The 15,795-nt window shown below is 29.6% G+C and overlaps 1 protein-coding gene and 2 long non-coding RNA genes across 3 annotated transcripts; 1 reads left to right on the top strand and 2 right to left on the bottom strand.

Annotated features, from left to right (window-relative positions):
- Window positions 1–231: 231 nt before the first annotated feature.
- Window positions 232–10,861, bottom strand: LOC8259264. Its single transcript, XR_007216299.1, has 7 exons — window positions 9,522–10,861; window positions 5,428–9,387; window positions 4,464–4,527; window positions 3,503–3,566; window positions 2,259–3,326; window positions 1,311–1,374; window positions 232–717 (listed from the first exon to the last, which is right to left on the bottom strand). It is a non-coding gene; the product is annotated as an uncharacterized LOC8259264 (long non-coding RNA).
- Window positions 10,862–12,579: 1,718 nt separating this feature from the next.
- LOC125370394 lies at window positions 12,580–13,663 on the top strand. The gene is made up of 2 exons (XR_007216308.1): window positions 12,580–12,777; window positions 12,858–13,663. It is a non-coding gene; the product is annotated as an uncharacterized LOC125370394 (long non-coding RNA).
- Window positions 13,664–13,745: 82 nt separating this feature from the next.
- On the bottom strand, window positions 13,746–15,437 carry LOC107261157. Its single transcript, XM_015718371.2, has 2 exons — window positions 14,754–15,437; window positions 13,746–13,865 (listed from the first exon to the last, which is right to left on the bottom strand). Exons 1-2 carry the CDS (start codon window positions 15,435–15,437, stop codon window positions 13,746–13,748), a joined length of 804 nt encoding a protein of 267 aa, XP_015573857.2.
- Between the last annotated feature and the right edge of the window lie 358 nt (window positions 15,438–15,795).

Below are 15,795 nucleotides of genomic sequence, written 5' to 3'. Positions count from 1 at the left end.
GATCATTTGACTGCATTGATTTTGGACGAAATGGAGGTAATAGCTAATTTTATATGAATAAAAGAGGATTTAATATAATAAAATCAACACAAGGAGCAACTCGTATATTAGAGTAAAAATTAGAAGGTAAAGAATAATTAACGCTACCCATCTAGACGTTGTCTAGTGAGAAAAGCAAGAACCATACATCGTCATAGGAGAAATTATGTTCATCCAGCATAAGAGAAAGAGTGGCGGTTAGGGGATTTGAGGTGTTACTTATAGCAACTGATTAAGTCACCATTGAAGGGCTCGTTTGGGTTTCTGTAATTTTGCCCATAGAATATTTGAGATGCCACTTCAATGCCCAGAAAATATTTCAAAACACCCAAATGCTTCATATGGAAGCACTTACTCAAATACGATTTAAATTTTACAATCACATGTGAATTATTCCAACCAATAATGAGATCATCAACATACACCAGTACCACCAAATAAGTCTGTCTCACCTTCAATGAAGGTGAATAATGAATAATCAGAATGGGACTAAGAGAACCTATACCGTTTCAGTACAGCAGCCAATTTTGTAAACCAGCATTGCGGAGCTTGTCGCAGCCCAAATCTTTCATATGGAAGCACTTACTCAAATACGATTTAAATTTTACAACTAATGTGAATTATTCCCACCAATAATGAGATCATCAACATACACCAGTATCACCAAAGAAGTCTCACCTTGAATGAAGGTGAATAATGAATAATCAGAATGGGACTGAGAGAATCTATACCGTTTCAGTACAGCAGCAAATTTTGTAAACCACAAGAACCAAGTTCCAAAATAACATAATTCATAAGAAAATTCAAATTTCAAAATGCCCTCTAAAATACCATCAAATTCTTTTTACCTTTATGAAACTCATTTATTATAGTATACTGAAACTAAAGCCCCAATTGCCAAAAAACATTTTCAATTGTAAAATTTAATACATTCAAAACCTCCATCAGCAGTAACTCACTTCTGATTTACAAATAAAAGAAATTAATAAAAAAAATCAAGAATTGTGTATTTACCGAGTCGCTTAACTGGTTATTATGAACCTAGCCTCCTAGTACAAAACCACTATTTTCATACTAGATGTAATTCTAGCAAATACTAAAATAAACATTATCACATTATTTCAAATCATGTAATAAAATAACAAATATATCTTAACAATACTCAAAGCAACACAGTCATAGTAGTAAGAATAATAACAATAATAATAATAATTATTATTATGAAAGCAATAATAAAAATCATATATAAGGTAAGTTAAATGTCAACTTACAAACTTATTGTTATCCTCAAGTTGCATAGCTTTCAAAACTCTTGTAGAGTGAGTTGGATGGGATCTAAATAAATAGAAAGCAGAATTAGTATGTGCTCTTATACATTAAGATTTTGATGTTGTACTCCTTCCTTGTACCTTGATGTGTTGTCTATTTCATACTTAGAAATAGCTTATCAAGAGTACTTTGATAAATCTCATATTATATCGAAAATTTTTTGTTCAACTTTCATGTCTTTATAAAGTTCATTGTTAGTAATATGAACTTAAAATGATTTTACTTTTCACAAACATTTCACTTCATTTTCTTATATTATTATTTTGAAAATAATGTTCTTGTGTCCAATTTATCATGCTAATGGATGACTTTAGTACTTGACAATGCGTGACTTATATGTGACTATGATGCATGACTAATGTATATGCGACTCAGTGATTGACAAGTTTGACACAAGAATCAAGTTCCAAAATAATAGAATTCATAATAAAATTCAAATTTCAAAATGCCCCTCTAAAATATCATCAATTCTTTTTACCTTTATCAAACTGATTTATTATAGTATACTGAAACTAAAGCCCCAATTGTCAAAAAACATTTTCAATTTGTAAAATTTAATACATTTAAAGCCTCCATCACTAGTAACTCACTTGTGATTTACAAATAAAAGAAATTAACAAAAAATAATTAATAATTGTGTACTTACCAAGTCACTTAACTCGTTATTATAAACCTAGCCTCCTAGTACAAAACCTCTATTTTCATATTGGATGTAATTCTAGCAAATACTAAAAAAATATTATCACATTATTTCAAATCATATAATACACCAACAAATATATCTTAACAATACTTATAGCAACACAATTATAGTAGAATAATAACAATAACAATAATTATGAAAGCAATAATAAAAATCATATAGTAAGGTAAGTTAAGTATCAACTTACAAACTTATTGTTATCCTCAAGTTGCATAGCTTTCAAAACTCTTGTGGAGTGAGTTTGATGAGATCTAAATAAATAGAAAGCAAAATTAGTATGTGCTCTTGTACATTAAGATCTTGATATTGTACTCTTTTCTTGTACCTTCATGTGTTGTTTATATTATACTTAGAAATAGCTTACCAAGAGTACTTTGTGCAATCTCAGATTATATCGAAAATTGTTCGTTCACCTTTCATTCCCTTATAAAGTTCATTATTAATAATGTGAACTCTAAACTGATTTTATTTTTCATAAATATTTCATTTCATTTTCTTATATTATTATTTTGAAAATAATGTCCTTGTATCTAAATTGTGATGCTAATGGATGACTTTAGTACTTGACAATGCATGACTTATATGTGACTATGATGCATGACCAATGTATATGCGACTCAGTGATTGACAACTTGGACACAAGAATCGAGTCCCAAAATAACATAATTCATAAGAAAATTCAAATTTTAAAATGCCTCTCTAAAATATCATCAAATTCTTTCTACCTTTATGAAACTGATTTATTATAGTATACTGAACTAAAGCCCCAATTGCCAAAAAATATTTTCAATTTGTAAAATTTAATACATTCAAAACTTCCATTACCACTAACTCACTTGTGATTTACAAATAAAAGAGATTAACAAAAAAAATTAAGAATTGTGTACTTCCCGAGTCGCTTAACTGGTTATTATGAACCTAGCCTCCAAGTACAAACCACTATTTTCATATTGGATTTAGTTCTAGCAAATAATAATGAGATCATATGGCATGAGGGTTATGTTAACCACTTCCTAATGCGCTCTGACTAGGTTTCGCGCCTTGAACCGGGTCCATGACAAGGGGTGAAGGGTCTATTTTAGGTGGTGAATCGGTTTGTCTTTTTTACGACTACTTGGATTTCTCTGAAAAGCCACAATCCTTTAAGCCGGGAGGCTCTTTGTCTTCGAGCTTTCATTCCTCAATCCACTGTTTCGTTCCTTCATATACCCCCCCCACCAATAGATAGAAACAAATAGGAATAACCGAACCACGTCTACAAAATGCCAGTACATTATCACATTATTTCAAATCATATAATACAACAACAAATATATCTTAACAATACTCATAACAACACAGTCATAGTAGTAAGAATAATAATAATAATAATAATAATTATGAAAGCAATAATAAAAATCATATAGTAAGGTAAGTTAAGTGTCAACTTACCAACTTATTGTTATCCTCAAGTTGTATAGCTTTCAAAAGTCTTATGGAGTGAGCTGGATGGGATCTAAATTAATAGAAAGAAAAATTAGTATGTGCTCTTATACATTAAGATCTTGATGTTGGACTCCATCCTTGTAACTTTATGTGTTGTCCATTTCATAATTAGAAATAATTTACAAGGGCACTTTATAAAATCTCACAATATATCGAAAATTGTTCGTTCATCTTTCATGCCCTTATACAGTTCATTATTAATAATATGAACTGTAAACTAATTTTATTTTTCATAAACATTTCATTTCATTTTCTTGTATTATTATTTTGAATATAATGTCCTTGTGTCCAATTTATCATGCTAATGGATGATTTTAGTACTTGACAATGCGTGACTTATATGTGATTATGATGCATGACCAATGCATATGCGACTCAGTGATTGACAATTTGGACACAAGAACCAAGTTCCAAAATAACATAATTCATAAGAAAATTCAAATTTTAAAATGCCCCTCTAAAATACCATCAAATTCTTTTTACCTTTATGAAACTCATTTATTATAGTATACTGAAACTAAAGCCCAATTGCCAAAAAATATTTTCAATTTGTAAAATTTAATACATTCAAAACCTCTATCAGCAGTAACTCACTTCTGATTTACAAATAAAAGAAATTAATAAAAAACAATCAAGAATTGTGTACTTACCGAGTCGCTTAACTGGTTATTATGAACCTAACCTCCTAGTACAAAACCACTATTTTCATACTAGATGTAATTCTAGCAAATACTAAAATAAACATTATCACATTATTTCAAATCATGTAATAAAATAACAAATATATCTTAACAATACTCATAGCAACACAGTCATAGTAGTAAGAATAATAACAATAATAATAATTATTATTATTATGAAAGCAATAATAAAATTTATATATAAGGTAAGTTAAATGTCAACTTACAAACTTATTGTTATCCTCAAGTTGCATAGCTTTCAAAACTCTTGTGGAGTGAGTTGGATGGGATCTAAATAAATAGAAAGTAAAATTAGTATGTGCTCTTATACATTAAGATCTTGATGTTGTACTCATTCTTTGTACCTTGATGTGTTGTCTATTTCATACTTAGAAATAGCTTATCAAGAGTACTTTGATAAATCTCATATTATATCGAAAATTGTTTGTTCAACTTTCATGTCTTTATAAAGTTCATTGTTAGTAATATGAACTTAAAATGATTTTATTTTTCACAAACATTTCACTTCATTTTCTTATATTATTATTTTGAAAATAATGTTCTTGTGTCCAATTTATCATGCTAATGGATGACTTTAGTACTTGACAATGCGTAACTTATATGTGACTATGATGCATGACCAATGTATATGCGACTCAATGATTGACAAGTTGGACACAAGAATCAAGTTCCAAAATAACATAATTCATAAGAAAATACAAATTTCAAAATGCCCCTCTAAAATATTATCAAATTCTTTTTACCTTTATCAAACTTATATATTATAGTATCTTGAAACTAAAGCCGTAATTGCAAAAAACATTTTCAATTTGTAAAATTTAATACATTCAAAACTTTCATCACCAGTAACTCCCTTGTATGTACAAATAAAAGAAATTAAAAAAAAACAATTAAGAATCGTGTACTTACCGAGTCGTTTAACTGGTTATTATGAACCTAGCCTCCTAGTACAAAACCACTATTTTCATACTGGATATAATTCTAACAAATACTAAAACAAACATTATCACATTATTTCAAATCATATAATAAAACAACAACCATATCTTAACAATACTCATAGCAACACATTCATAGTAGTAAGAATAATAACACTAATAATAATAATAATAATAATTATGAAAGCAATAATAAAAATCATATATTAAGGTAACTTAAGTGTCAACTTACAAACTTATTGTTATCCTCAAGTTGCATAGCGTTCAAAACTGTTGTGGAGTGAGTTGGATGGGATCTAAATAAATAGAAAGCAAAATTAGTATGCGCTGTTATACATTAAGATCTTGATGTTGTACTTATTCTTTGTACCTTGATGTATTGTCTATTTCATACTTAGGAATAACTTACAAAGAGTAGTTTGATAAATCTCAAATTATATCGAAAATTGTTTATTCCGCTTTCATGTCTTTATAAAGTTCATTGTTAATAATATGATTTTAAAATGATTTTATTTTTCATAAACATTTCATTTCATTTTCTTATATTATTATTTTGAAAATAATATCCTTGTGTCCAAATTGTGATGTTAATGGATGACTTTATTACTTGACAATGCGTGACTTATTTGTGACTATAATGCATGACTAATACATATGCGACTCAGTGATTGACAACTTGGACATAAGAATGAAGTTCCAAAATAACATAATTCATAAGAAAATTCAAATTTCAAAATGCCCCTCTAAAATATCATCAAATTCTTTTTACCTTTATCAAACTTATTTATTATAGTATATTAAAACTAAAGCCGCAATTGCCAAAAAATATTTTCAATTTGTAAAATTTAATACATTCAAAACTTCCATCACCAGTAACTCACTTGTCATGTACAAATAAAAGAAATTAACAAAAAAAATCAAGAATTGTATACTTACCGAGTCGTTTAACTGGTTATTATGAACCTAGCCTCCTAATACAAAACCACTATTTTCATATTGGATGTAATTCTAGCAAATACTAAAATAAACATTATCACATTATTTCAAATCATATAATACAACAACCAATATATCTTAACAATACTCATAGCAACACAGTCATAGTAGAAATAGTAGTAATTGTAGCAGTTGTAGTAGTAGTAGTAGAAATAATAATAATGAAAGCAATAATAATATCATGCAGTAAGGTGAGTATGAACTCACAAACTTCTCATTATCCTTAAGTTTTATAGCTTTCAAACTCTTGTGCAGCGAGTCGAATGGGACCTAAATAAATGGAAATCAAAATTAGTAAGTGTTTGTATACATCAAGATCTTGATGTTGTATTCCTTCCTTGCACCTTGATGCATTGACCATTTCATAGTTAAATATAACTTACCTAGAGGAATTTGATCAATTTCAGATTAATACCCAAAATTGTTTGATCATCATCCATATCCTTATAAAGTTCATTTTTAACAACATGAACTATAAAATGATTTTATTTTCACAAACATTTCATTTCATTTTCTTATATTATTATTTTGGAAATAATGTCATTCTGTCTAATGTGTCATGACTTATATATGACTATGATGCATGACCAATGCATATGCCACTCATTGGCTGACAACTTGGCCACAATCATGAAGTTTCAAAATAATAAAGTTCATAAAACATTCAAATTTCAAAATTTACTTCTAAAACTATTATCAAATCCTTTTTATCTTTATCAAACTGAATTATTATGATATATTGAAACTAAAGACCGATTGCCAAAAAGCATTCCCAATTTGTAAAATTTAATAAATGCAAAACCTTCATCACTAGTAAGTGACTTATCATGTACAAATAAAAGAAATTAATAAAAGACAATCAAGAATTGTGTACTTACCAAGTCGCTTGACTGATTATTATAAACCTAGGCTCTTATTACTAAACTTCTACTTTGATTTCAGAAGTAATTCTAGCATATACTAAACCAAACATCATCACATTATTTCACATCGTATAATACAATATCAATTATAGCTTAATAATACTCATGGCAATATAGTAGTAGAAATAGTAGTAGTAGTAATAGTAGTAATAATAATAACAACTACAACTACAACAACAGTAATAATAATAATAATAATTATCATCAAAAAATTAATAATAATCATGCAGTAAGGTAATTTAAGTATCAACTCACAAACTTATCGTTATTCTCAAGTTTTATTGCTCTAAAGACACTTATACAGCAAGTTGGATGGGACCCAAATAATAGATATTAAACTTAATATGTGCTCGTATACATCAAGATCTTAATGTTATACTCCTTCCTTGCACCTTGATGTGTTGTCCATTTCATACTTAAATATTACTTACCTAGGACTTTGATCTATCTCAGGTTATGTCCAAAATTGTTCATTCACATTTCATGTCCTTATAAAATTTATTTTTAACAATTTGAACGCTAAAATGATGTTATTTTGCACAATCATTCATTTTGTTTTCTTATATTATTATATTGGAACTAATGTCCTTGTATCCAATGTGTCATCCTAATATATGACCTTAGTACTTGATAATGCATGACTTATATGTGACTTTGATGCAGGACCAATGCATATGCGACTGATTGACTGACAACTTGGACTTTAATATATCTCGAGTTATATCTAAAATTGTTCATTCATATTTCATGTCTTTTTCAAATTCATCTTCAATATGGACTGTAAAATGATTGAGTTTTTAACAATCATTTGATTTCATTTTTTTAATTATTATTTTGAAACTAATGTTCTTGTGTCCATAAATGTCAAACTAATATACAACCTTCATACATGACAATGAATGACTTAGATGTGACTCTATGATGCATGACAAATGCACATGTGAACTCATTGAGTGACAACCCTTGCATAATAGAAAATATAAGTACTTAGCATCCAAATCAATTATGCAATCAGTAAATTCAATGAATCCTAACTAACTACTTAAAAGTCTTTGCTAGTGTTGACAATTTGATAATTTAAAAGCACATTATCATTTTTTTTATCAAAGAGGCACCAACAGGCTGAAGGTGTTGTTAGTTCTTAGACAATGCCTTTAGGTGCTTATTTTTGAGACAAGAAAAAGAAGCTTCTGATTTCTAGCAAATTGACTATATATGCAAGTTTTATTGAAGAGTTGTGACCAAGAATATAATAATAGTTTAAGAACATAACATACTAAAGCTACTTTAATATGACCGATGCAAAACCAACCATCATCACTGCAACAATAGAAAGAAGAAACTTTTCCAGGATGAAACAAGAAAGTTTTGAAAAGTCAGACTTCAAAACTGCATATTATAAAATGATATTGCTTTGAAAAGAAAACCCAACAAGACTAATAATCTCCAAAGAGCCACATCGAGCAACACAGTTCAAACAAGAATGCAATTAATTTCCTATTGAACAACATTTTATAGAACCTGAACTTAAAATTATCCGACATTTTATTAACTTATCAATTTTTTCATGAACTTCTTTTAAATATTCTCCCTCATCATACAAAATCTTAAAGTAAACAAGAGAGATCCAAGTTCCTTAAGAACATTAACTTAAGTAAATTTTTTAACAACACCATGGAATGATCAAATGACTACATTGCATACTTTACTTCAAAAGGCAAAATGACCCATGTAAAGCAAATTGAATAAAATATAAAGGGCTTATATGTCTAGGTCTTTGCTAGAGTAAATATGCAAATTAGGTTCCACTTTCATAATAGCTTCTTTTTCTTCATTCGATACATGTAACAAAAAAACATATGTATTGTTGATTGATTTATGACATATCTGTTGCATATAATTAGAACAGAACAAATAAATAATATAGACCAATTTCCCTATCCATCAAAAAGCAAAATGTTATCTGATCTAGGGAACATTAATAGCTGACTCCAGAAATAAGTTGTTGGAAGAAGTATCCAGCATGCAACGCAAAAGAAAAGACAAGTTTTGCAGACAATAAAAAAGTAATTTGAGCTAAATCATTTCTCAAGTTTTTGCCTCGATTTGTACAAAGTTACTACTCTACTTAGTGTATTCATATTCCAAAAATTGAAGTTGAAAAGAGACATAAAAATCTTACCTTTGCTGAATCTTTCAATATCGCAGATTTGCTCAAACAGCTCTCCTCCAGCAGCATACTCCATAGCTAGACGGCTTGGTGTCAAAACCACCTGCAATCACATAAAAGCCCACTATTTTATATCCAGAAATTAAGTTAATCCTATTTTGATAAACACCTATGCAAAAACTAGAACTTTTGGAAAAAAAAAAAAGAACAAGAAAGAAAGTGTCAAAGACAAACCACCTTGAAGCAAGTGACCTGTCATTTATGATCTCCCTTGCCATATTCTTATCAATCTCAAACCAAATTGAATACTGCATATTAGATTAATCAAAGAACAGAATCTCCACCTTAAATGAAATTAAAATCACTTTTAAGTATATTTTGGTCCAATTTAACACAAAATTGGCTAAACTATAGTCTATGTCTAAACTCTGTAATTTAACAGTGCAGTCTCTCTTATTTTTCTGCTGATACAAGGAAAGTGATTTCATGCAGCAGTAGACAATGATCTCCCCTCCTAACCCTTTTCTCTTAAAAAGAAGAAGAAAAAAAAAACAGCGCAAGTATTAGAAAAAAATACAGAGACAACCCATATGTGTGCTCTTATTCCTTTCCTTTCTTTCTAATTTCTTAAGTACCACTAACAGTACTACACCAAAGCCACCATACAAACCACCAATTGATCTTTTTATCAACATAGATTCCTGAAGTAGCAACATTCTGCTTTTAACATCGATACTCTTCATTAAATAGAACATTGACTTTATATCAACATCCATGTTTTTTCACCATGCTTTGCAATAACAACAACTTATATCAGAACAAAACCAAAAATCAGTTTAATAATAATAATTACATAGTAAAATTCATGTCGGATTACGAAGAATAAAGGCTATTACCTTCATTGTTAAGCCGTGAAGCCAGATGACAGAGCAACAAAAACAAAACTAATATCATTAAACACTCTTTTAACCATTAATTACATAAAAAAAATGATCCAACAAAAAAAATACCAAATAAAAATGCAAAGAGTGCAATTAGTCAAAATGACAAAGCAAAAACCACTTTACAATTACTAATCAAACTAAATCAGTCCCCATTTGAAGAGATAAACCACAACCTGTAACAATAAAGATAGACTTTTAGCACCAGACAATTTCCAAAAATCAGATTTGGCTAAGTTAGATGGGCATTGTCTTAGGACGAATCCATTCGGGCTGAATCGAAGAGAGAAGCGGCTCAGTCATGAAACTTGATAACTCGCAAATACTGGGTTAAATAACCCGGTGGTGCTGGTGGTAATGAGTCGAATGAAATGGGTAGGAGAAGAGTGGTGTAAGGGTTTCAAAAACTTCTATTTCTGAAGGAACCGTTAGAAAATATTAAAGATACTTTTGAAATGAATTGATCGAGTTATTTTTTAATTATTTTTTATTAAAGTTGTTTTTAAGTTGCTTTCTAGTTATTTTTTAATTATTTATTATTTTTTTTCAATTATGAAATGAATTGATCGAGTGAAGTGATTTGCATATCAATTCTGATGAGAGCACAAGAGGAGAAAAAAAAAAAAGAGATCCAAGATTCTTAGGACACTCTTTATTAATTATAAATAATTAACTCTCTATTTATATTTATAGTGAAATTCATGTGTGTTTTAATAACATTTTATTTCACTCTTTAGTCAATTTTTTTATTAATATAAAAAAGAGAGAGAATAAATAAAGAAAAAAAATATCTCTTAAAAAATGAGAAAAAGAAAAAGAAAAAATAATAAAATATTCTTAATTTTTTTTGACTTTTCTCACTTTAGGATAAATTAATAATTTAAGATAATTTAAAAATTTAAGGTAGTCTTTAAGAGATGTGGCAAGGGATGTTAACTTTCTCTACACACAAGTGGTGGAATAGAAGCAGGGTAATTTCTCTCTTTTTTGTTTAATATAATACCAACACTTTAGTTGGGGCATATAATTTTTTTTTTCTATTTCAACTATTATTAAAATTAATGAGAAATTAATTATATTATATTGATTTATATTTAATACTCACTAAAAATATTATTTATTTAAATTTAAAATAAATTATTTAATAAATTGTAATGAAATATTAATATAAAAATTTTGAGAGGCTAAATAAAATGCATATAAATATAAATATAAAATATAAAATCATTATTATTAATAATTCCTAAACATACCAATATTGTTAAACGTGTTTTATTCCTAATTCACAATCTATTATCATTAACTAATAGAACATTTGCTATAAGTCACACAATTATCATTAATAATAAATCCTCACATGCTATAATTTCAATAATTTAAAACATTCATTATTTTTGAGGGCCTCCACCGTTATTTTCACCATGGCTTGTCCTTTTTTTTTTTTGAATTTTTACATAAATATTCTAAAAAGAGCTAAAAAAATATCATTTTTACTGTCAAAAAAATTTTCTTTAAAAAAATATTATTAGTCAATATGTTATTTTAAAAATATTCTGTAAAATATTTTAGAATATCACACATCAATATTAAGAGCGAGAATTTGGGCTAGATGCATATTTAAATAAAAAAGAATTTACAAAAAATTATTTAATCCATTTACATGTTTTCGATTAAAACACTAAACTAGCCTTTTTTTTACTATACTATTTCTAAAAGGATAATTTTTTTTTTAATATAAAATGCATCTGAAATAACAAGTGTTTTCGTTGCTATGGAATAAAAAAGGAATAAAGTCCAATTTGGCCATTAATTTTATTGCTTGACTTCAACTTAGTCATTTTCTCAATTTATAAACATTTTAGCCCAATCTTTACATATTTAGCTTAAATTAGCCCTATTTTTTATAAAAATAAGATAGTAAGTTACACTCTATCTAGAAATACAGTAAAAAAATAAAAAAATTAATTTTTTACATTAAATTAAATTACTTAAATTAAACGATATATATTGATATTTAAAATAATATATTATATCAATGTTGGAAGATATAAGATTGCATGTTATGAATAGACTATTGAATAAGAGACAATCTGTTAAGAGTTGGATATGTGATCAGTCTCCTAGGTCCATGAAAATATTAGAGAAGAATAAGGAGAAGTTTTTTAGGTGGTTTATGAAATGGAATGAGACATAGGCTATGAGATATCAAATGTCATGGATAAAGAAGATAAGCATACAATCAACATTGAACAAAGAAGTTGCACTTTAGATAGTGGGACTTGATAGGAATTCCCTATCAACATGAAGCCTGTGCCATGTACTACAAAAGTGATCATCCTGAAAACTATATGGCACACTAGTTTAAAGAGAATTGAACCTCCTGTGTTCAAAAAGAATGCCAAGACACCCCAAGAAAAATAGGAGGGAGGACAAAGAAGAGGTAAAGAAGAGATGAAAGTTATCTAGGGTTGGGAGGATCATTGACCTGTGGAGTTTGCAAAGAAGCTGGCCATAATGTTAGGAGTTTTCCTAAAAGGATAGCAGAAATCCAGGTACTTAAAGCAACATGTTTCTAATAATTTACGTTCACTTTATGATAATTGGTTTTTAATTGTTTCTTTTTCTTTGTAAGATTAAAGTAAGAAAAAACAAGAAGAAGCAAAAACTGACAGTAGTGAAGTTAATGAGGCAGCAAAAACATCAAAATGTAAACTGGCAAAGGAGAAAGGATCTAGTTCAACTGAATTGTATGATGTGAGCAGTGTTGATTTACTTAAGGAATTTTATAAATCAAAGCAGGCAAAGGAGAAGAGATCAAGTCCAACTGGTTTGTATGATGAGCAGGGCAAAGGAAAGGACAACACACCTTATGAGTTTGGATTCATCAGGGAGAGACCATCAGCTACTGAATTTTGCTTAAGCCCTAGTTATTTCACTACTGCAAGCTTATATAGCCTGAACCTCAAAGGAATGCAGGAGTTGTGAATTCTGATAAACAATATTATTCACAACCAAAATGAAGGAATACAAAAATGAATAGCAAAGGAGCAGATTGTTATATTAATATGAGAACTAGAGTTGCAGAGCTACAACACAATTACATGGTTATGTTCTGTCATTTATTGATAAATTTAATGCCATTGTTGTAATCTACAACACAATTACCAAAGCATTTGTATGGTGGGGTGGAGAAACCTACAGCTGACAAGACTGTGAATCCTATAACAGTTGCAAGACCAAAGAAACCTCTTACACCAAAAGACTTGATTCTTCAAAGGGACCACATTAATGGCACATTTAAATCAAGAGGTCTTTAACGGAATGGCAGTCCTGCTGTGAGCTCGAATGACTTGCATAATAAGATGAAAGAGGATATCGAATTCTACAAGACCTATTTGGAAACCATGAACATCAGAACATTTTGATTTTGGGTGGTTATCTGTAATGTTGTTGTTTTGGATTTTATTTCATTAACTGTTTTTGAGCAAGTTATGATCTTGCTGTTCTGGATTTTAGTTCATTAACTGTTTTTGAGCAAGTAGTCCTTGACATCTACGGAAAGACTACTGTCACTTGTCATGTGCTTTGAACATCCACTATCAACATACCAAAGATTTGTGCCTGTGGATTTAAGACACACCTACAGAAGGAGTCAAATGCACTTGGTTTTAGTACCCAAACAAAGTTGGGTCCTTTGGGGTTAGCATTGAAAGACTCACTCATGAAAAGATGTATTTTTCTTATCTTGCATTTTACGTTTATGTGTCCAATTCTCATACAATAGTGACAAGTGACCTTAGGATTCCTTATAGAGTTAGAGTTGGTTTTTTTAGCCACTTTTGCTTGAGGTTTGGACCTTATATGATTGCTATCACACATGCATGAATAAGGTTTACCAAAATTTATGTTCTTGTACACATATACATGCTTTATTCCTCTTGGCTTAGCCTTGGGAAAATGTGCACATTTCCCTTTCTTTTGAATGGAAGGTTTAGTGTGTGTATTGCTTTTTGAAACTTCATTTGAGTTTCTTTCTAATACTTGAGATTGAGTGGCTTTAACAAAAATTGCATTATGAGATGAGGATGATGAAGCACTTTTGAACCCAAGTCAATGTCTCACAAGGGGAGGTCTTTGAGACACAATTAGGGTGTCAAGAGACTCATTCCCTTTGTGAAACTTTGAAATTGAGTTTCTAAATTCTTCAACTTCATTTTTTAAAGAGTTTTTTTTCTTTAAAAAGCTTTTCTTTTGAAACATCATCCAATGATTTCCTTAGGTCATCATTAGAGGTTTTTAAGGAGGCAATTTCATTCTTTAAAATTTTAAGGTTTTCCTCCAAGCAAGAACATTTATTTTTATAAAAATTTAATTTTGAAAGCATGTTTTGCAAAAGCTCATCCTCATCATCCAACAAATCATCACCAAAAGAATGAGAAGATGAATATGAAGAAGAAGAATTACATGAATGAGAAGTGGAACATACCTCTTAGGATTTTTCCATATTGGCTATGAAGCAAAGATTTACCTCATCTTCTCTTTCACTTTCAATGTTGGAGGATGAAGATGCATCACTCCAAGTAGCCTCTAAAGACTTTTTATTTTTTCTGTCTCCTTTCTTCCTCTTCAAGTACTTTGGACAATCCGGTTTGATATGCTCTTGCTTCCCACACTTATAGCAAGTGACTTCTTCCTTCTTGTCCTTACTTGTTCTTGATTTGGAGAAGGTCTTTTTGCTTATGAAGGGCTTGTTGCTTCTTCTTCTCTTTGCTTCAAGTTTCCTTTTAAAATGCTTGGTTACGAGTGCCATATTATCACTCTCATTTAGAGCTTCCCTTTGTTCTTCATCGTCACTTGGAATGTTAATTGCATCTTGAGCTCTAGTGCTAGTTTTGAGAGCTAAGGTTTTCTTCTTCCCACAATCTCTATCTACTTCATCCCTCATAAGAGACATCTCATGAGTTAGAAGCTTACCTATAAGCACATCCATAGGAACTTTTCCTAAGTCATCATTTACTTCTTCAATGCTAGCCACTCTAGCATCATACTTATCCAAAGGAAGGCTCTTAAGGATTTTGTTATTGATGTCAACTAGCTCATAGTACTTTCCAAGATTTCTCATATTATTGATGATGGTGAGAAGTCTATTTGTCATATCAATGACAAACTCGTTAGGCTTCATCTTGAACATTTCATACTCGATGACGTACATCTGGATTTTCCTTCATTTTACTTGTTTTATGCCTTCATGGTAGTTCTCCAAGGTAGTCCAAATTTGATGAGCCATGGTGCAATGTTGCACCCTCCCACACTCTTCTCTAGAGAGACAACTCACAAGTATAGCCATTGCTTGCTTGTTCTTGTGGCTATGCTTCTTATGGGCATCAACCCATTCTTCTCTAGGGAGAATCCTTTCTTCCCCATTCTTTATTTCGATGGGAGCTTTCCATATCTTCATTGGATAATCCCACACTTCAATGCCATAGAAATCCAAGTGTATTTCCATAAGAAATTTTCAAAAAGTGTAATCAGATCCGTCAAAGAATGGCTTGATGTATTGGGCTCCTTCA

The sequence above is a fragment of the Ricinus communis genome, chromosome 6 (genome assembly GCF_019578655.1).
Source record: "Ricinus communis isolate WT05 ecotype wild-type chromosome 6, ASM1957865v1, whole genome shotgun sequence".
In the NCBI taxonomy this organism is placed as follows: domain Eukaryota; kingdom Viridiplantae; phylum Streptophyta; class Magnoliopsida; order Malpighiales; family Euphorbiaceae; genus Ricinus; species Ricinus communis.
The sequence above is the reverse complement of the archived record's forward strand: the minus strand, read 5'-3'. Positions and strand labels throughout refer to the sequence as shown.

Bases quoted from the DNA above. Each gene is read 5' to 3' on its own strand.
- LOC107261157 (XM_015718371.2), bottom strand. From the start codon at position 15,437: ATGTACGTCATCGAGTATGAAATGTTCAAGATGAAGCCTAACGAGTTT. The intron at 13,866-14,753 runs GTAAATCTTTGC...CTCCTTCTGTAG, and splicing joins AAAGTGAAAGAGAAGATGAG to GTGTGTCTTAAATCCACAGG.